Source organism: Cyprinodon tularosa, unplaced genomic scaffold, assembly GCF_016077235.1.
Source record: "Cyprinodon tularosa strain WSP-4 unplaced genomic scaffold, ASM1607723v1 ctg76, whole genome shotgun sequence".
NCBI classification, from domain to species: Eukaryota; Metazoa; Chordata; class Actinopteri; order Cyprinodontiformes; family Cyprinodontidae; genus Cyprinodon; species Cyprinodon tularosa.
The window spans coordinates 775,361-798,011 of NW_024039518.1; the positions used below are offsets into that span (position 1 = coordinate 775,361).

At 38.8% G+C, this 22,651-nt stretch overlaps 1 protein-coding gene across 4 annotated transcripts in view; it reads right to left on the reverse strand.

The window, feature by feature from the left end:
* The window catches only part of stim2b (stromal interaction molecule 2b), a 75,234-nt gene extending 56,511 nt beyond the window's left edge, over positions 1-18,723 (reverse strand). The window contains exon 1 of one of the 4 annotated variants that reach the window (XM_038270335.1): positions 17,757-18,723. In XM_038270335.1, coding sequence (XP_038126263.1) covers positions 17,757-17,886 — 130 coding nt within the window. In that variant the 5' untranslated portion in view covers positions 17,887-18,723. The remainder of the gene's footprint in view (positions 1-17,756) is intronic. The other 3 variants (XM_038270334.1, XM_038270337.1, XM_038270336.1) reach the window with 3 other exon arrangements.
* Between the last annotated feature and the right edge of the window lie 3,928 nt (positions 18,724-22,651).

A 22,651-nucleotide genomic window follows, 5' to 3' on the forward strand; every position in this document is an offset into this window, starting at 1 on the left:
AAAGTCGCAGTTACAACACACATAAGGCGCACCGCACCATAGGGCGCACCGCACATTTTGAGGGGAAAAAAAGACGTTTAAGTGCGCCTTATAGTCGTGAAAATACGGTATTTGATCTTTACTGCAAAGGTCTGGTCTTAAAGATGACTGGGTTATGACTACATGCCAGACCGTCAGAGGAGACAGAGCTGAGAGGGGACAGCATACCAAAGAAATCTACACCACTCTTGGCCCTCCTTACCCAGGCCCACCGCATCACGTGCCCCCCGCCAAGGGAAAGTCCCTGAAATACGAGGGGACCGCATCCCTGCTCCTAACATCCGACGTTCAAGTATGAAAACTTAACCTAATACAAGCCTCCAAAAAAAACCAGTGAACGTTACTGCCCAGGAAGTGGCAAACATCTGTGAAACAATGGCCCTGTCACGCTTTTAGACCGCTGGGAAGGACACTGCAAAGGAGTCTTCCGGTGTTAAGGTGATAAGTATTATCACAGTAGGAGCCCAGCCTCTCTGTGACCCTCTATTTGTCTTTATCCAGGAGACACTGAGCCACATCTGTGGATTGGCGACAAAGGAGCCTGCAGTAAAACAAAGACACTCAATTCATCAACAAGCATAGCTGTTAAAAGAAGATGGATTCATTGATTATCTAACCCTTTAGGCTTCTTCTAATTTTAGTCTGACTGTATAATAAGAAAAATATAAAAATAGAGGAAGCAGCAGCTAAAAACATGTTGTGTCTTTCTATGCTGTCGTTTGTAACGAGGGACCCGATCGGCTTGTGTAAAGGGACACCTTGAAATGAGCGCCACGGGGACAACAATAGACGGTCCTTCCTCTAGGGATGTGTGAGGGCAGCCTCTGCTACTGTAAGCTGCCACTCACAGCAGGAAGGACTGTGCAGCAGGAGCACAGTGACCCACATCCCCCACTGAAACCGTGAATCAGCTTATTGGCTGCCAGGGGGATCTGCTAATGGACAAATTATCTTTAACACTCAAGGAGTGACTTAGACCTTCAGAACGTATGAGAAAGAATTTCTCAGGTAAAAATCAGGATGCTTTGGGGTTTTTGTATGTATATATTTTGTTTGTTTCAATAGCATGAATATCTCAGCAAATTGAAAGAGTCTTTAGTTCAATTTCATATTGCTGTCTGCAAAAAGCTTCACATTTTCCTTCTTTCTTGTAAAGTACAACATATTTCCAAATGGTCGCCGAATGTATTTATCTGTAGCATCTTACCACAGACTTATATCCCTCATATGTGTTAAAAAAAAACTACTTGTCAATAAATCTCTTTTTGATTAATATCCTGAAGAGTCAGGGAAAAAACACCAAACATTTAGCTGCACTAAGAAAACGTCCATTGACCGGAACAGGCAGCTTTGCAGATTGACAGCGATAGGGAGAAATTCGAAATATTTTAGATCTTTCCAATTCAGTAAAAGCACCATTATCTTATATCTAGATGTAAAAAGCTTTCAAAACAGCGATGTCTAAACATTAGCTTGACATATACAGCACTTTACATATACGGTGATGGTCAATATGACGGGCGGCTCTTCTCAAAAACTCGACTTTGTAACTTTGAGAGGGTCTGACCCCTTGCTTACACTGGCTCCGGTGCGGTTACCGAGCCGACGGAGACCGCAACTCCCGCACACCCCCTCTGACACCGCCCTTTTGACTACGGTGTGGTGCGGCTCTGCGGCTCCGGCAACAGGTCTGGAGATTTAACTCGCGAGAACAGAAGTTCACTTGAGTTCACGTAACTTCACACGATAACACGGCCCAAATAAGGATATTTGCGAGAGCTTGTTGCGGAGGGCTCCGGCACGCCGCAAGGATAGCTTTCTTGCGGAATTTTCTGCAGCGCCGGAGTGTCTCGGTAACCGCAGCCGGACAGCTCAGCAGCCGGTGAGAGAGGTTTACGTCTTTTTAATGACTTGGAATCATTGCGGCGCCGCACCCACCGCACCGCAACGGTAAGACTGGAGTCGGTGTGAGCCAAGGTTAATCCTTTGCTTAATAGATCATGTGACCCAGAGTGATGCTTTCCTGCAGTCTGAGCTTCCCTTAAACACCACAGCTAACTAAGCTTAAAGTTGTTAGTGAACACTTTACCTGATCTGATGTTTTTGGTTCTCTGATTTAGAAAATTCACAATTCATTTTATTTTAAGGCACCTACAGAGGCATTTCCATCACATCATGTAGACAGACTGGCTAGACGTTTTCTATCTAAGGAAACCTGGCTACCTGCATCCAGTCATTGCCTTTGCAGGAGGAGGATAAACAATGTGAACATAGCTGTCTGCTGAAACAGGAGGTAGAGCTTCTGAATTTGGCAGGTTAATGGATATGTGAGTAAATACTGAAAGCCAGTGGCAAAAATGAACCACAATGTTTGCGTCTGCCGATTACCCCCGCTGCAAAAAAACTTTCTTTAAACTCTAAAAGAACAAAATAAACACTACCAGGACACACGCTTGGCATGTAATGGCTAAGAATTGAGGCTGGTTTTCTGAGGCTTTCTGGTTTATCCTCATCCTGGGTAAAAATTTTTTCCAAACATGCTCTTCTTCCCTCTATGGCAGTATTTCAGCATCACTCAGTCTAAAGATCGGATTATACTTCTGCAACTGGACACATCAAACGTCGCTTGGGTCTGGTCGCGAACAAGTTTTGCTGAAACGCTTCGGCACCGTTGGTCTGGGATTTCTAGGGATGCACAGCAGTTTCCCGCCAAAGTGAGAACTCGCAAGAACTTCGGCGGATGGTCACGAGAACGACGGCAGCGCCGGCCGGAGTGTTTCTTTGCCAAAACAACAATGGCGCACCTGCAAGATATCACGGTCACAGATATGGATCTAGAGTTACTAGACATCGAAAAGGAACAGGTTCTGTTAATGGAGTTAGCAAAAAGGCTGATTAACCTTTTGTCGTAGTTTACACTTAACAGTTAACTCGGTTACCATGCTCAGACCGATCTCGGCACGGTTTCAAAACGGTAGTCTAAATGGAGCTTTAAAATTTGGGTAGAGATCCACTTTAATTTGAATATACCGGTAATACAGACAGATCAAATATAATGGCCGGCTGATATTAGCATTTTTCTCTCAATTCAGCATCAGCCGATACCTGCATGAGTTTGCCGATTCCTTATGGCATTCTGCAGCCTTGTCATGAGATCATGTGAAGTGTATGATGCAGCTATCCATCAATGTTTTGTTTGCTTTGCTAATACATTTTTTTAGTGTGTAACATTTGTTTTCATTGTCATTTTTATCATGTGAATGGAGAAGAAAAAGTCATATTGGCTTTAAGAATCTGTTAAGAATCAGTTGGACAATTTTCTAGAACAAAAACCAGGACATAGCAGTTTATTGTTCAAGGTAGCCATGATAAGCTTTACTACAAAAAGAATATGATCCAAAGTCGTCTATACGATTCATTTTATGTGATGGACCCTATCAGACTGAACACCTCTGCTTCACTTTTATACCAATTTGTTAGCATGTCAACCGACCTCGGAAACAGTAAGGAATATCCTGAATGTACAGGGTTAAATGTTAGCACATAGACGATATGAGGCAGCATTTTTAAAATGCCCTCTACAAGCTAGTTATTATCTGCAGTAAGTTAGTTTGTTGAGAGACCTCTCTACTCCAGATTACATCCTTATATAGAAAAAAGGAAGTATATGGTCAACCACAATGTTTGACAGATGCTTTCAGGTTCAATGGATTGAGTGTCTAAAGGATGCAAGGAAATCCAAAGGCAGGAATTTTTGTAATGGATTCAGTTTAAAAGGTTATCCCAGTTATGCACAGATTTTTTTAAGCGATCTAAAATTCATGGGATTTGGCCTTATAGAAACCCAACAAGGTAATTAACAAAGAAAAAAAAACAGAATATGTGTTTTTGATTGCTGTGGAGCCTGCAGGGCTCAGTTTGCAAAAAGGAATGATGCATAAAGTACAAAATGTAATGAACAGCAATACCTCCTTCTCATCGCTGAGATTAACAGTGTGTTCGGTCCGAGACTTCTTCCATTCTGCTTTAATAAAGACCAGTACAGGGCGTCCCTTCCACGCAGAGCAATAACTATTCCTACACTCCTGGAAGACTTATTTTTCCTACCTCCACTTTTATCTCCTACTACTCTCCATTTATGCATTTTAATGTGATAATATAATTTGTGTTTACCAAGGTTGTTTTTTTTTTAAATCCTCCTGGTTAATTTTACCTGCATCCCCTTTTCTCTGGATGGCGCTTTTAATAGAGACAATTATGCCATAAACTGTCTTTCTCCAAGAGGATACCCCCTACTTCTGTTTTTTAACCATTTATTCGCACATGAAGCCAAAAACTGAGGGTGTTGCTCCTCTTAATTTGTGTACCCTCATAAAAACGTTCCCTCTGTTTTTCTTCTAAATGAATTAATGACGAACTACTGCTGTCACAAACTACCTGTTCTTCTTTATTCTGAAATAAGTAGACCAAATTGAGGGTTTCTAAATGTGGTGGCATCTGTTTTCAGGTGGACAGAGCAATTACTGCCATTAACTCTTTGTTTGTTTGCCTCCTAGAAGGTACATCTAGTCCAGTGTCTGTGTTAAAATTACAGACTGAACTGTTACATCCATACAAATGATTTCCCTCCTGTCCACCTTTTCTTTTTTGTGACTCGTTCAGTCCTCTAAAACCCCTAGTCAGACAGCGGCTCATGCTGGTTCCTCTCGTCAGCAAAAGTAAATGACAAGTTGCAGTTAACTCTTCCTGTGATAAAAACCTTTCTACTAGCAGGATTTAAACGCTATATTGAATCTGGCTGTATCGCATGATACTATGTAATGTGTTGTTGGAATAAAACTGGATTTCACATAATTGGATGAAATGGATGACTTGAAAAAGACGTTAATGGATCAATTTCCAAACAAACACCTAGAATCGAGGCCTTGCTATTTATAAGAATGAGTATTATCTCTGCTATCAACACTACAGTTTTTATTTAATGTAATTGAACCTTTTTTGATGCAGGTAAAAGCAACAAATCGTAAACATTAAAAGCTCATGATCATAACAGCTCAGCTATTTCTAGGAGCTGAAGTGATCTAAAACTAAAGGATGGCTGCAGAGAGAGGAAGAGGACATAGAGTGTTGACTGTGACCCAAGAGCAAAACCCCAATTTCTCTCCGAGGCTCCGACTCTATCCCGTTTTTCCTCAAGTGTGCGGCAGATTGATAGGAGAGAAGCATCATGCAAACATGCAAATTCCTCTGCTCCCAGCAGGGCTTAAGCAAGCATTCTGGAGATAGGCAAATGTTGAACCTCCCTTCTGAACAAATCCCTTTATTAATGCAATCACTGAGCCCTTGGATTGCAAGAGTCACCTTCGATTAGACTCCAAACACACAAGAATGACTGATTCAGAAGTTTAACTCAAGTTAAAGGTCCTGGAGGAATGGAAGAAGGTTGTGGATTGTTTTTTTTTTTTTTTTACTTTATTCTGATGCACAGAAGTCAGTTTCTTTATATTCAGATTACATATAAACCTGCCGACTCGTTACATCACAACCGAAAGGAAGCACAATGTTTGTCGAAACGCCAGACACAAAGATTAAAGTGGGAGAGGTCCCGTTTGTAACCATCAGACGCCTCCCCCTCATCGGCCTCCAAAACACTCCTCTGCTTGCTTCCTCGGCTCAACAGAGGTGATTTATAATTTCCACTGTTGCTCAAAAACATCCTTGGAGTGATATACTGCTGCTCCTGAAGGCACGATCCCAATAAAGCAGGAAGAGTAAAATGTTGATAAACAGGGGGCTGTCACACACTGCAGGGAAATAAACTAATACACGGAGAGAAGAAAACCTTCAGATCTTTAGATTTTACTTTAAAAACAAAAAAAGAGAGACTGGCTATGAATCCATTACCAAGGTCCTCTAGTAAATTCCTAATTATTCTGCTACTTTTTAATTATGTTTGGTGTAAACATAATTAAATATATCAATAATAATGCTAGAGCTGAAACAATTAATTGGATTAATTGTGATAAATCGATTATTGAAATAATCTTCAACTAATTTAGTAATCGATTAATCATAAAGATGCCTTTACCTGCAACCCACTTAATACTCAATATGCTCAATCTAAAACTCCTTAATTGGAAAGGTTGTAGTTTCACCTGGTTTAATTCTTTAAGGAACCTTTGGCTATCCGATTATGCATCCATTAATCGCAAAAAATATCGACAGATTAATTGATTTGCAAAATAATTGCTAGTTGCAGCCCTAACATCCATTTGTAGGATGTTGGCTTGAACTTAAAATGGGAATTAATTTGTTATATTGGTCAGATGCTTAAGCCTATAGGCTCAATAAACAAATAAAACAATTACTACTCAAGCCGTCAATAAAGTGGGTATAATAATGGCTCAATATTAAACCACTCTTCATGAGCAGAATCGGTATAGATCAGTTGATTTGTTGTTTTCCTTGTCATACAGGTTAAGGTTACATTAGGTCATGCAGAACTTGACAGGCTGATCTGCAAATGCAACAGAATTGTTTCAATCAACATGTATTTGTGGCACTATTGTGATAACGATAACTGATGGTACAAAAAAACACAATTGGAGCCCCACAGTCCCAAACACTATTCTTGATAAAATCTACAGATTTAAAGTCGTAGGGAAGCGGCTGTTCCAAGCGTTGCATTTCCGAATTGTCCCGAGTGGTGCCCGACTTTACACGAGTGAATAAAGTGAATGTGATTGGTTGTTTATCAAGGGGGCGGGATTGTTGTGGCAGATATGATATGATTGGTTGAATTTAGGTGTACAAGCTGATGTGTAAAATAACTGGCCTGCATAAGATAACGAAGCGACCACCTGCGACTCAATCAATTAGCCTTAAACCACACCTCCACCAAAGCCTATCAGCATCCAACTCCATCTTTAAAGGCCTCCGATCTGCTGGTCTGCTTCTAAGTGGGGGATGCGCTGTCTGACCCGTTTCAACCCACCTCCAGCCCCTCCTCCACAATTGCAGCTAAAGCTTCATCGGGTTTCATCATTCCCGGACTCAAACTGCATTCCGCGTCTCATCTTAACCGGTCCGGCAGAAGACCACCATGTTGAGCGGTGGAGTTTTTCCTCTCCACTGTCGCTCCATGCTTGCTCATCATGGACAGGTTCTCTCAACCAAGCTGGATCTCCATCTTCCAGGTCCCTGAGTGAAGCTCTATTATCAGCTCACGCAGTCTACTGGATCTCTCCATAAAGCTCAGCAGACCGTCTCGCTAACCAGCAGTCTACAGACTGACCAACTTCATCTATCTCCACTCCACCACCAGTTTCAGGCCTGGGGGGAAAACAGCCCTATTCTTTACTCCTGTTCATCCATATCGATAAAAAATTAAGCTCTATGTTTCCTGCCGAGGTCTGAGCGCCACAGAGTAATTGTGTCAATAAATTTCTTCTAATTGTCTTTTCTCTTCGTGTGACTTTTTCAGATTGAAATAGAAATGTTCTAACTTTTGGGACAATTTGTACAAGAGTACATTTATATACATGTTTAAGCAAGAATGGTTTGACATTTAAATATGACTTCCCTACGACTTTAAAGCAGGCGTCTTCAGGACAGCAGTTACATAAAGAAGTGTGATTTATCTTAATAAACATTCAGCATTTAATCATATTCAAATTTGTCAACGTCCCAATGGAGAAAAAAATGAAAAAGAAAAATCACAATTCACCCATTTTTATCTAAACAAATTTTAATTCATTTTTAAGACCTTAAATCAAAATGGTTTTCAACACTAGAAATTGAGCACGATAATAAATGATACATCAAATGTGTTTAGGAATATTTTCCTTTCATAGCACCCTAGTCTCCAGGTTTCAGCTGTTTGGCGTCAATTTGTTTTGTTTGCTGGAGGTAGTCGTCCTCGGTTACCGGTACGACTTAAAGTGAAACAGATTAGACAGTCTTCCTGATTTGTGCTGCCAATTTTTACAGGCGCTATTTTTTGACGGCAATATTACACAATGATCACATTTAAGAAAAATCAAACCAAACATCATCAATCAATAGAAAATAGAAGCGGAAATGCGTTCAATGTATTTACCAATGCCAATACAAGAGCAGAAACTTAATATCAGCCCAAAATCTCTAAATCAAACCCTCAGTATGATGCTGCCACTACCGTGCTTGAAATGATGAATGGTCCCACAGAATTGGGTTGACTCCTTCGAGCCACAATCAATTTGTCTTCTTCAAAACTCCCAGATGAAAAACGGATTTGCTTCAAACTACTTTAGTCCGCTTTGATACAAAATTGGCGTCACTAATGATTGATATACTTCTGCTTGTTTAGTTCACTGCAGTCCTGAGTTGCCTTTGGTTCCTGGGTTGTTTCATCTGAGTGTAACAGCTTTGTTTAGTTTCACCGGAACTAAAAAATAAAAACAGTTCAGTTTAGGATCGGATTTCAAGTTGAACCATGAACTTCATGTTAAAAGAAAAACCTGATAGATGTTGCTTCCTATGTGAGGAAGCCAACTTGTTTAATGGACTTTTAACGAAATATAATAATGTGTATTTATATAATCAAGGTTCTGTGTAATGTTGAAATTCCCAGCCAGTGTATCCACTACAGCATTCACACCATCGATGACTGAAAGCAAACCTCCGGCTGGGACTAGATGTTTTAAAGTGTTTTGAATTTCTCATTATTTTGATTTTAAAACATCTGAAGAATTTCCTCCCGGAGTCTAGTTAAACGTGACCCGTATCCTGATCTTTGAACACATAACCCTAAATCACAGGAGAGGATACACCTGACCCACCCCCAGGTTTATAACCTCAGTGCTCCCAGCAGGCCAAATGGCAGCTTTGAAGCCTGAGACGGTTGGATAACACCAGCCTGCATCTCTGACCTCAGTTCAAATGTGAGAAAGCTGCAGGCCTAAAAGAAAGACATCAGAAAAAAAGAATCGACTACTCCACTAATAAACAATCTGAGTGATTAGGGTCCACCCTATTAACTACTTTAAGGTCTTTTCTTTACAGCTGTAATTAGCCTTTTTATGAAAAATAAAACAAAGCTATTTGAACCAATCTGAGAGCAACTGAGGCAGATCACAGCGTTAGGAGAACTCTGGAGAAACATACTCAAACAGAGTTTCTGTTTTCACAGCCAGACACCAGGGAGGCTGACCTTTGCAGGGAGCCGTGTGGGAAACGGCTAACGCTGCGGTCATGTTTACTGACATTGTATTAAATCACTCCGATCCCTGCAACAACTTCACTGCGCCGGAGGAGACGGTGGAGTGGGTCCGCTCCCACGCTGTAAAAAGGCGTGGAGCGTGGCACTGCCTCATGGATCGATAAGGCGTACATCCTGGGTTTATTTTCAGGGAATTGACTCCACAGCTGTAAAAGACGCAGCTGTGGATGTTTAACGGCGGATTGGATGAGGTTTATCATCCTGAGGCTCTGCTGCGCGTGGGCGGACGTATTGGGTGGATGTGCATATTTAAATGAATTTAAGAGCCTGCATTTGTTAGGATGTTTGTGAAGGAAGGGAACATTTTGGGTTTATGTAAACAGGTCACTGAGCAAGATAAATAATAAAAACAGATAAAATAGATCAAAGTTTACTGTAACTTAATAAGGCTTATTACAGAGGAGTTCAACTTTTAGATCAGATTCAATCAAATGTTTTGTCATGTTAAGATAGATAACATGTTATCAGACACAATAAAACACATCCAAACTTTCTTGAAGGTCGTTTGATTTATTCTTCATTTAAATAGCGGTCTATATTAGCAAGCATCATATCCTCTAAGCTTTAGCCTGATTTTAATGCTTTTCTGCAGTATTATGCTGACACAGAAGACATTTTAAACACACTTTGGGAAAAAACTACATAAATGTCTTTTTGTGTGTGACTTTTTTTTTTTTATCTTCCAAGGTGGAGACAAATTCTCCACAAGCAAAAAAAAAAAAAGAAACAGGGCAAAACATAATTTACCAAATGCTGTATATTAAACAGAACCAAAGAGCCATTTGCAGCTCTGCAGATTTTGCAGAATAATATTTTTTTTTTTGTATTGAACTGAAAAAATCACAAGAAATGTATTTAGCATTATTTCTACAGGGCTTTAAATCTGTACTTTGACTGGGCCACTTGAGGCTTACTCATTTTTTCTGCACCATGCTGTGGTCCTATGGCCGCGAAACAAGCTCAGACCATCGCTTCTCAACCACTGGACGCTGCAGTTTCTTTAAGAGGCAGTTTATACTAATATGTTTAATTTGTTTTTTCTAAAATAAGGCACCATACTCTGTTTTTTTATATCCAAGGGCATTGATTCAGATTTCTTCTGTTTAAGCCCCAGGGAGGGCTTTGTTCCCTGTAATGGAGGTTTTGGGTTATTTGAAATTCTGTTGACATTACACCGCATCACCTTGGAGTAAATTCATTGGGATCTCCATTCCTGGGAAGATATGAGGCTGTTCTAAACGTTCTCCATCCTTTCAGCTAATCTTTTTTAATTTAGAGATTGTTTAGAACTGTTTGTAAATGTCGGCAACCCAAACTGTTCAGAGCCATATTGGACCAAAACAACAAAACTGTCTGGAGCCGCAAAAATTAAAATATCTTCCATAGGCCTTGTATGGCCACATGGGCTCTAAGTGTATTAGCCCACTATAAAAAAAAGGACTATGAGGGCTTAAGTATATAATAAGCATTCATGATTAAATGTTTATCCTGGAGCCCTTCACTGCACGGTTTAAGGTTTTGCTGCATTAATAAAATTATAGAAATACGATAAAGGAATCTTTCTACGTTGGACGTGTTTCTGTTGGGAGGAGTTCATTGAGTCATGAGGAACCAAGCAGGAACTGACATCCATCAGAGACGAGTTCTCTAACCCGAAATCCCACATCCTCCGTCACCATCGTTCCTTAAAGTGGATCCTTGTATGTTTTTGGAAGCTTTCCAGCTTCCAAAAACATACAATTCAATCATAGACATGATCCCTTCCAGATATCCAGATATCAGATATTACAGGCTAACGATGGAACCAAACGACCAAGCAATGTTGGTCGTTTGGAAACAACGACCTGCTTGTTTCCAAGCAATACAAGTTTACAAGCTTGTTTCCATTGCTTGGAAACAAGCATGTTTCCAAGCAATACAAGGCTTTGTCTATATAAATCTCAAACTCACTGCGGATCCAGACATTTGAATTGAGAAAGCTTCCTGGAGAGGTGGAGAAACGTCTTCAAATCTTGGAAACCAAGTCCACTGGATATTTCTTTGAATTTTTACGGAATTAACAGATTAATGAGAACTTTAACTATAACCTCTAGGTTAATGAATGTATTAAAGAATCGGCAAACATCTGCTATATTGTCTAATACAAATATAAGGGGAAAAAAGGGCTAATATCAGATAAATATACAGTAGTCCTCACCAGAAAAAGGTGGATACATCATCTGCTAAATATGAGTGGATTTTTATTGTATTGGAATCAGCCAATCCAAGCATTGCGCTTCATGCAATCTGAAAACTAGAAAAATTTTTGAGTTGTTCGCAATTTTATTTTCTCTTTTTTGTTTAAATTGTGACTTGAATTTTTTATCATATGGAAGGAAGAAGAAGCGAAATAGTAGAGTTGAAACAATTAATGGGATTAATTGCGATTAATCGATTATTGAAATAATCCTCAACTAATTTAGTAATCAATGAATCGTTAACTGGAGTATAGAGACTCTAAAACATGCTTTTAACTGACAGAGCGACCCACTTAGAGCAGCAATGATACCAAAATTAAATAACATATATGTTAAAATTTTGCATTTAAGATAAAAATCTTATGCTAATATGCTCCATCCAGAACTCCTCACATTGAAAGGTTGTAGTTTCGCCTTCTTTAATTTTGTAAACAGTATTCTTTAAGGAACCTTTTGCTATTCAATTATTAATTGAAAAAATAATTGACAGATTAATCGATTTGCAAAATAATCATTAGATGCAGCCCTACAAAATAGACTAGAAAAATTGTCCCAAAGAGAAATTTGGGCTGCGCATATCTGGAATCAGTTTGATCCTAAATAATCAGTTGATCCCTACTTCTCTCTCACAGAGACATGATTCAGAAGAAGGTCCAACAGGCAATCTACTTCCTGTGGCAACTGGAGAAGATCTAGTCTGCCTTGGTGAACTTGGTCCTACATTCATCCGTCACTGTGTGGTTTGGCTCATTAACCAAATGAAAACTATGACTATCAATCAGGGCCAACCTTCCTTCCCTCCATCAAAGACATGTCCAGGTCTAGAATCAAAACCAAGGCAGCTAACGTCTCTGTAGATGCCACACATCCTGGACACAGACCGTTCACATATTTTACCTTTACGCAGATTAAAAAAAATAAAACCTTGTCCTTTCAGGGTTCTAGTTTTTATTTAAGCAAATTCACATCCATAGAGAAGGTTCAACAAAACAAAATGTTTTTTTTTTTACTGTTTTAGCTCATGATGCTGAAATTAATCCAATAAATAACTATAATCTGACCTAAAACAGTCTGTTTAAGGTGGGTAGGAGGTAACGTGGCTGTTCGATGTTATAACTAGTGATACATTTAGTTCAGCTTTGATAAATCTGTAGTAAAGTGATGGATGGAAACACACATGCCCCATTTTAAGGCGTTTTTTTTTTAGGCCAACTGTCTGCCAGCAGGGCAACATGAACTTCCTGGACTTTCTTATGGTTACATGGCAACAGAGCTCATGAAAGAAACTCAAAGGAGACAAAACAATAAAGTGAACAAAGTGTCTAAAAAGAAGGAGAATTGGATCAGCGTACAACAAAAAAACCTACACTGTTACGTCACAAAGGACTAGTTCAGCTGTTATGCATGTTAACAAATTATAGCAGCGGTTGTTTAAACTCAGTGCCGCTCGCTCTCTAAATGTTGTCTTTATTTACACGAATGCCTGTTGGTGAGTCAACACTTGCTGCCTCTTTAGGTTGAGCTTCTGATGCAGAGTCAGCTGCTTTTATGCAAGACTGAACGGTTCATGGGTCACTTTAAAGCGACTCATTTCAGAAAAAAATTTGCATATTCTTTTAATTAAAGGTAAAAACATATAAAAAGCAGGTTCTCTTTGAAAAAAAATTATATTTTGATGCGTAAAGGACTGCGTGCGTTAAAAAAACAACAAAAAAAAACGCCATGAAGCCATGAAGGGGAAATGCGTTCTCTGCATTTTGATCCATCCCCTGGGGTAGCAGTGGGCTGCCATTGTGCGGCGCCCAGGGGGCAATCAAGGACCCTGAGTGGAAGCTGTGGGGATCCAATCAGGTACTTTCATTTCAACCTTCTCATAGCACAAGCGCACTGCTGTAACCCATTAGGCGAACACCCCCCTCAACTGTGACGTAGGATCAAATGCTACAATCCGAAAACCAACTTCTTTGAAAGTAAACATCCGATGAAAATGTCCTAATACAACCGAAGATATTTTATTGTGTAAGTAGGGTTGGAAATTGTTAATATTTTCACCAATCTGATTCCATTTTCGATTCTGTGAAACGATTCGATTCCCTTTTCGATTCTGTGAAACGATTCAATTTAAGATTCTGTGAAACGATTCGATTCCCTTTTCGATTCTGTGAAACGATTCGATTCCCTTTTTGATTCTGTGAAACGATTCAATTCCCTTTTCGATTCTGTGAAACGATTCGATTCCCTTTTTGATTCTGTGAAACGATTCAATTCCCTTTTCGATTCTGTGAAACGATTCGATTCCCCTATCGATTCTGTGAAATGATTCGATTCCTATTTAATTCTGGTATCGATTCCATTTAATAAAAAAACATTACTGTACAATTTCGGGAAATAAACTCATCTCCCCCTGATTTAAATAAACGAGCTCAACCTTTCTCTCGCTCCCTGAACTGCAGAGCAACTTCGTAGCATGTTTCGTTACATCCATTGCAATAACTAGAATCATGTAAGAGTTCCAGCTAACGGTAGTTCTAATTAAACATGCTAGCAATGAAGGGCTGGATTAACGAGAAAGGCACACTCCCTTAATAACCCCAAAGAGATGTAGGAAACTGTTTATTTTCAGAAATGGCATATGATTTACCAGGAACCACATTAAGCACAGCCAGTGATATAAACTAGCTACTAACCACCAGAGTTGCCTTTCATGCTGGTCGTAACTTTAGCTTCTGTCCGGAAGCATCAAAAACAAGGCATTCGTTAAAATGTATGCCATGTTGTGTGCGCAGGTGTTTCTGCATGTTGGATATATTTCCTCCCACGGATGTTATTGCCACTTTGCAATGATTGCAAAGCGCCTTGTTGCCATCTTTCTCTTCCTTAGAATGAAGCCAATCTTTCCATTGCTTTACCTGATGGGGCGCCATTTTTTTGTTTTGCTGTTCTAGACTTACACCTGGCCACGTTGCTTACTAAATGCTGTGTGCATAACTTGCGTAAAAAACGTGACGTAAGTCGCGCTGCCCAGCGCTAACCTCTGGTGCTGCGTGGAATCGTTAAGAGGATCGTTAAGCGAGCTGGCAAAAGGTGCCAAGAAATTGGAACACACGGAACGGGTTCTAACAGGAACCGGTTTTCGATTCCCATCCCTATGTGTAAGTGTAAAAGGTGGAATAAAGTGATTGGGATTTTCTAGCCAACAGGTTATGTGGAAGTGACAGAAGATAAACTTCTCCATCAAACGTCTTTCCGCCCCTATGGCGCGTTAAACACAGCGGCTCTTAATGATTTCTGTTTGTTTTCTTTTTCTTAAGGAAGAAATTATTTACAACAGGAAAGATCTAACGACTGTTGATCCCATACCAAAAGTAAATCAGAAAACTCTAAAAACATTTAAACATACTTGAGCTCTCAGTTACGGCTTATCAAAAATAAATCACCACAAGCCTTGTTTTATGGAATCAATCACCCAGGGAAATAAAATATATTCTATGTGACAGAAAGAAACACATAAAAACTAAATGGGTGTCTTTATTTAACAGCCAGTTAAGGCCCAGCATGAAGGGCTGTTCAATGGTTTCCATCGATAAAGTCTAGTTAAAGACAGATGCTAATAGATAGAAATCCTGCTCTCATTAAGTTGGTTCAATACTACAGTTAAAAACAAGTAAAGGGGACTGAGGGGGTCCATCCCAGCTTTTAGTTTAACGATCAAATACACACAATGACTTGCAAACCTATTAAGAACTGGGAAAGGACAAAAAAGAATATGGTCTCTGATGTTTTTTACTACACAAATCAGATGGTTTTGCATAGGAATTGTATTTTGCATGCTAATGTAATAAATTGAAGTTTCATTGTTTAATGCAACTACAGCAGACAGTCTTGTCTAGAGCAGTGGTCTGCAACCTGCAACTCCGGAGCCACACATGGCTGTTTGAACCCTCTACAATGGGTCTTAATAAAGATATAAGAACTAACTAATGCACTATAATAGCAAATACCAGTCTTAGAAGCTTAAGTGTTTTTTATGAAGAATATTTGAATAGAATTTTCACAACACAATGACTTTTTATTCATATTAGCTTCAAATGTATTTATTTTCCTTTTTGTTTACTGTAGAAGAAAATCCAATATTTATCTTTATGAACTAATTTAAAAACTATGAATACGAATAAACTGTTAGTTGTCTAACATGGAAACAGATTTTCTATGGCAGATAAAAGTCATGTCAATTTTTGCTGCTCTACTCTTACGGAGCCGGATTAATGGCAAAATGTCTATTTTGACAGGAAAGGTGGCAGAACCCTGAGCTAGAGACTCAAATCTTAGTCCATTACTCTAAAAAAGTGAATTCAGAAAAAGTGGAATTTGATAGAATGCATCCGAGGAGATTGACTTAAAATGCCTATCACAGATAATCTAGTTCTTGAATAGATTATTCTAAAAACATAATGAGCTTAACCTAACTCAGTTCCTATAATCATCCTTTCTTCAACCCAATTGAGCTTCCTAATTTAAAAAAAAATAAAACCGCTTCTTAAATATATATATATATATATATATATATATATATATATATATATATATATATATATATATATATATATATATATATATATATATATATAAACTGAATGTTGGAACTGTAACTACACAGTCATGTCTACGTCACTTTTTTTATCACAATGTTTTTATCATTGCTGCTTACCTTTATCTAAGTTTATAGAGACCCATGTAAACACCCTGTGCAATAACCCTATATAATAATCCTGCTATAAAAAAAAATCTGTCATATGTGGATGCACTGTATATATCTCATGCACCCTTTTCTTCCTTTTCCACCTTCTTTGACTATTGAAGCTAATGTAACAAGTGAATTTCTCCACTATGAGATCAATAAATTAAATCAATAAATCAAAAACCTATTAATATCCCCCCATTACAATGCTTCCACCACTGATGCTACATTGATGTTACTTCTTCAATAACTCAGTGCAATATTTATGTATATATATACTTCTTTACCCTGTATATATCTAGCTCTTAGGTATAGAAAACATATTTATTGTGCAGGAATAAGGTCTTAGCTCTGTTACACTGGTAGCCAAGTTTTTGACATTTCGTTGTCAAGATTCACCTTGTGTTTTTTTGTGCATGACAATAAAGGAAGTCTAAGTCTAACTGTGTTTGAAGCTAGTGTTTTTAAGCTAATGAGGAGTGTTTTGCACACTGGAAAAGAATCAAAATCTAGATAAGTAATTTTTTCTTAAAATAGGTGTATTTGTTCTTGGATTGAGGGGGTAAAAGAGACAATTTGCTAATGGAACAAGACAGCCATCCATCCATTTTCTGAAGGAAGCAATCGGTGCTGGTGCCCATCTCCAGCTGTCTACGGGCGAGAGGCGGGTACACCCTGGACAGGGCGCCAGTCCATCACAGGGCAACATAGAGACAAACAGGACAAACAACCATTCACACACACACTCACACCTAAGGAGAATTTAGAGAGGCCAATTAACCTAACAGACATGTTTTTGGACTGTGGGAAGAAGCCGAAGTACCCGGAGAGAACCCACGCATGCTCAGGGAGAACATGCAAACTCCGTGCAGAAAGACCCCGGGCCAGGAATCGGACCCATGACCTTCTTGCTGTGCCACTGAGCAGCCTTGGATCTAACAATTTACACGTAAAATAAGAAAACACAATTGCATAGTCTTATTTCAAGTCCATATTATATAATTATCTTATTTTAAGAGTAAAAATACTCAATCCATTTGAAAAGGACCTCATGTACCTACTCAAATGAAGGGTAAATTCACTTAATTTAAGAAAATGTTACTTATTTCCAGATCATTTTTCCAGTGCATCTATGCAGTCAATCTAAGACACATTTATTTTCCCTCAATCTGTCCCTGTATCCTCTTTCCAGAAATCCCTAAATGTGTGTTTTTACACATCTAATGAGTAAAAACAAGAGAACATGTTAAAGGGTTATAAATAGTATGTAAACAGAGGATGTTTGCATTTTAGAAATGATGCATTCCCCAGCAATGTGCAGGAGGGAGAGAAAAAAAAAAGAAAAAAAGATGCATCCCTCTCCATCACTGCGCAGGGCTTTCCCAGAGAAAACCACTGGGGACCCGAGGAAAGCGAGGAGGGAATCCTGCACATTTATTCCTAAATATACCAATAAAACCAGCATATAACCGGTGGATCTTACCTGTGACAGCTACATTGGTAGCATCAGATGAGCGGCTGGGTAGATCATTCGAGTAGGACCATTCTGAGCCCAGTACCGCATAGATGACGAGTCCACGTAGCAATACATTCACTACCATGAAACTATGCATGGTGAAAAGCAGCAGGGAAGGAACCTTACTCTGAAATAGGTCTGAATCAATCAGACAGAAGGAAATATATACAAAAAACAACGCAGTTTGCAGCCTTTATACAGACAAGATAATAAATGAGACACCTGTTATTAAGGGGGTAAAACAAGCTGCATGAAATGGGTCAAAAAGGGGAGCTAAAATGGGCTTCTAATGGTTTCACAGGCTGTTTCAGAGGGGGCCACCGCATTTCTAATTTTATACATTAAATATATGTATTGGCTTACAAAAAAAAAAAAAGAAAAAAAATAGAAGCCCTAAATATCTATGGTGTAAAAATTTTAATATTTTTTTTTTTAAACGCGGAATTAAAACCAGCTAAAAAAAGAGAGAAAGTGCTGATTTAAATCCTTAGGTTAGAGCCGAGAGTTTGTGGGAAAGCAGTCCGTGTACTTCCACGTACAAACATATTCCGCCTCGAACAGAAAAACAAAATAAAGAAAGAATATCCCCGTAGCATCAGATATTATCCATTCCTCTGCTTGTAGTCCTTCTTCCCGGCTGGATGTCGCGCGCGCTACATCCGTTTACTTCCAGAGGGAAGTTTGTTAAAAGTCGCTGCTTTCCGTGGCTGTCCGTGATACCGTATCCCTGCCAGTCATGGTTTCAGCTGCTGCTGCTGCTCGCCTCGCTTCCAACTCGCCGGGCTGGTGGACCAGCGAGGGGAGAAGGAAGTCGGTATGCAAAGCGGGCTTGACGTGACGAAAGGGACGGGGAGGGGTGAGGGACTGTAATTTGCCTCCAAATGCACGCGCGTGCGGGACGCCGCTTGATCGGAGGGAGACACTCTGGGTTTACCTGAATGGAGGTAGACCTCAGAAGCTGTTACCACCTTGGGCTTCAGCTTTTATCTGTGTGTGTTTGCTACAACAAAAACACGTAAGAATCTCTAGAAGCTTCCAGAAACTTTGCTTCTAAAGAGCTCTTCTCTCACAGAGAAACGTCGGGTGATGAGCAAGTTTCTCAACTTAAGTGGCTTCATTGTTCTCCGCCACTGGTTCGTCCAAGTTTTGGGTCCCTTTTTCTCCCCCCCGCTGAGCCTTCCTATTGGCTGGATTGCCCCGACATGGCAGCGTCTGATTGGCTGCCTCAAACAGCTCGGATATCTGTGTGTTTTAAAGATGCTCCGCGCGGCGTAATAACAAAGGACGTTGTAATAGAATAGAATACAGTACAATACAATAGAATACTATAAAATCGAATACAATGCAATACAATACCACAGAGTAGAATAAAATAGAATCGAATAAAACACAATACAATAGAATAGAACAGAATAGAATAGAAAAGAGTAGAAAATACCTTTACTGTCACACAATGGGGAAAATTGTGGTTTTTACAGCAGCAGCAAAAGGTTAGGGGTCCCACGGTGTACACCTAGAAAAGTGCTGGTGAAAATTCTCAGTCATCCAGGTTATAGTCATTCAAAAGAAAAAAAGGCACACAAAAAAATCAAATAGAATAAAATAGAATACAATACAATACAATACAATACAACACAATAGAATAAAATAGAATAGTATACAACAGAATAGAATAGAAAATACCTTTACTGTCACACAATGGGGAAATTGTGGTTTTTACAGCAGCAGCAAAAGGTTAGGGTTGCCACAGTGTGCACCTAGAAAAGTGCTGGTGTCGTCCAGGTTATAGTCATTAAAAAAAATAAATTAAAAAAAATAAAAATCGGATATTTTAAGATGTTTCACTTCCCGTCCGGGAAGCTTATTCAATTCAAAATGTCAGAAATAGTGTTGAGCTCAAGGCAAAACAAGGCTTTTTTTGGTCCACTCTATAAAGCCTTGAACTCAACACTATTTCTGACATTTTGAATTGAAAAAGCTTCCTGGATGGGAAGCGAAACGTCTTCAAACTTGGAAAAGTCCAGTGGATTGATTTTTAACTTTTTAGGAATCACCTAGAAAAGTATATAAAATAACATATAGGAAAATAAAACTAATAGAGTGTTGTACTGTACAGTGTTTTTACAAAATAAATACTCCGTATCTGGAGAATAAAAAAGCAATAACAGCTAAGGACATTTTTACAGTAATGGATATGTGAAAAAGTAGCAGCAACACCAGAGATGTGCAAAATGACAGCAGCATTTTATTTAACTGACTAAGATAGAAACTGTGCAAACATTAGCATCAATTTAGCAACTTATCGAGGTAGTTGGGAACAGGGGACAGGGAACAGGGATGGTTAAAGTCTTCCAGCTGCTGGGAGGAAGGATCTGTGATAACGCTCCATGGTGCATTTAGGGTGCAGCAGTCTGTCACTGATGGAGCTTTCCAGTTCAGCATCATTTTCATGCATGGGGTGGGAGACATTATCCAACAGAGATGTTAACCTTTGTTTTCAGTGGCGACTCAAGAAAACATTTACAAGGAAGGGGTTCAGTGATTTTTTTTTCATTGGTGCACAGACGTAAATAAAACAAAACCACACACACACAGACTGCAGAGAAAGGGAGCATCTTTTGGTATGTTAAGTCAGCCACAGAGACAAGGTTGCAGCCATGGGTGGTTCTAGATTGGGGCCAGCTGGGGCTCATGCCCCTGCAGAACTAGCTCTGGCCCTTGTGCCAAAAATATAATAAAAAATAAACTATGCTAAATATATTATGATCTGTGCTGGAACACAAACCACAACTGACAGGTCCCTTGAACCAATTTAATTTTAGAAATGCAGTTTTTTTTTTTCTTAAACAAGTAGTTAAAAATGATGTTGTTGCACTTTTAGCTTCAGTCATATTGAGATAGGATCAGTGTGCTAGACCTGGGGTTACCAGAGCTGCAGAAGGCTCTTTAGTTCACTTTATAAATCAAACAATGAACTTTAGACCTATTTAGTTTGTTTTTTCTTTTTTTGTGCCACAATGAAAAACACAATCCCTCTGTAAATCTGCTTGACTCCTGATCTAACAGCTATCTGCAACCTAAGCCTAAATACTGAACTGGTCAAAGGGACAAATTAGCTGCAGTGTTTTTAGTTAGCACATGCCATCATGATAAATTAATTTAGCATTGCAAAGAATGATAACAAAAAGGGAAAGATTTCTTAAAATAAGTGTATTTGAACAGGTAATTGTGATGATCTGCCAAATGAATTTGTATTTTCGCTCTGAAAAAATATAATTAGATATTATGCACTTGAAAGCTAATGGAGTTTTTTTCTCATTCTCAACATAAATCATCTTATTCTGTTGGCAGATTGTGCAACCTACTTACTCAAATCAAGGGAAAATATACTTATTTCTAGAAAAAATGACTTATGTATATTTAGATTTTTCTAGTGTGTGATTTCAGTACAGAGGCCAGGACCAAGTCTACAGGGGCATTGGACCCCATTGGCCCTTTTATAGAATCTCCCATGGTTATTATTGATGTTACTTAAGGATGAAGATGGGGGTCCCTACATGTAGTGTTTTTATTATCGAATGATAATGCAATTTATGTCTCAATTATTAATAAATCAAAAAAAAAAAAATGATTTAGATTATAAACCGAAGCCCCCCAAGAAAACAAAAACAGCTGCACATATTTTTTTAGTGAACACTCCAGAGAAAAATTACAAAAATAAGAACAGGCACAATAAAAAATTATTTAAAAAAAATCTTTCAAAGGAATTAATGTCTTTGCCCTTAAAGGTATATCCACTTGAAACATTATTGTGGAATTGATTTTTATTTTAAATGTTGTTCATCTTATTCTGTGAGTAAATTGTCTTATGTACCTGCCCAAATCAAGAGAAAATACTTATTTAAAATAATTTGAATTACATTTACATTTTTGTAGTGTATGCTTTCAGTACAGGGGTCATAAAAGGGGCCAGGACCAGATCAACAGGGGCACTGGCCCCTGTTGGGCCCCGTCTAGACCTGCCCATGCACACTGTAGAAGCGATAAAGGACGGCTAATCACATTATCTTTGGTTTATGTGAAATAAATGTTTACAGTCTTCAGTTTAATCAGAACATGGAGTATAAAGGTTTAAGGGGAACACCTAGATATCCCTCTGCTTTAGGGGGATTCCCCCTTTTATGACATGCAAAAGTGATCCCAAGAAGATACAGGTTTAGTTATCTTTAGAAATTTTAACAGCATGTTTCTTTTCTCTGGTCAAAGTAATAATAATATATTGGAGTAGAACAGACAGAGTCCCAACCTTAAATCTCATAGGAAATCTGTGGAGGAAGTAAAGCATTAGGGTGATTATAGAGAATCCCAACAGCCGCACAGATAAGATAAATTATCAAATTAACTGTGGGAACATGCAAAAAAGCTGGTGGAGCAACTATGAGGAAGGTTTGAATGCTGCAGTTATTTAGCAGAAACTAACACACTGTTACATACTGCTTTTAATAAAATCTAGACAAAAAAGTTTTTTTTTTTTATTTCAATTTTTGCATTATAGATACAAATTTCTGATCAGAAAAACATTTAAATGATTTAGCAGATGTGTTTAAACAGAACAGAAAAAAATGGTTAAGCGTGAGATTTCAGGGTTTAAACTGTGATGGCTGATTTTGGGGGGTATGCAGAGTCTCTCTAAAACGGGCAGCTATGGAGAGAGAGGTTTTTACACTTACGCCACTGTGCTTCCATTACATGAGTTCTTGAAATAAGATTCTCGACATAAATTATTTTCTGAAAAAATTAAGTAACCTCCTGCATCCCCCTGTGTGCATCTTTACCAAAAAACAGATACAAAAAAAATTTAT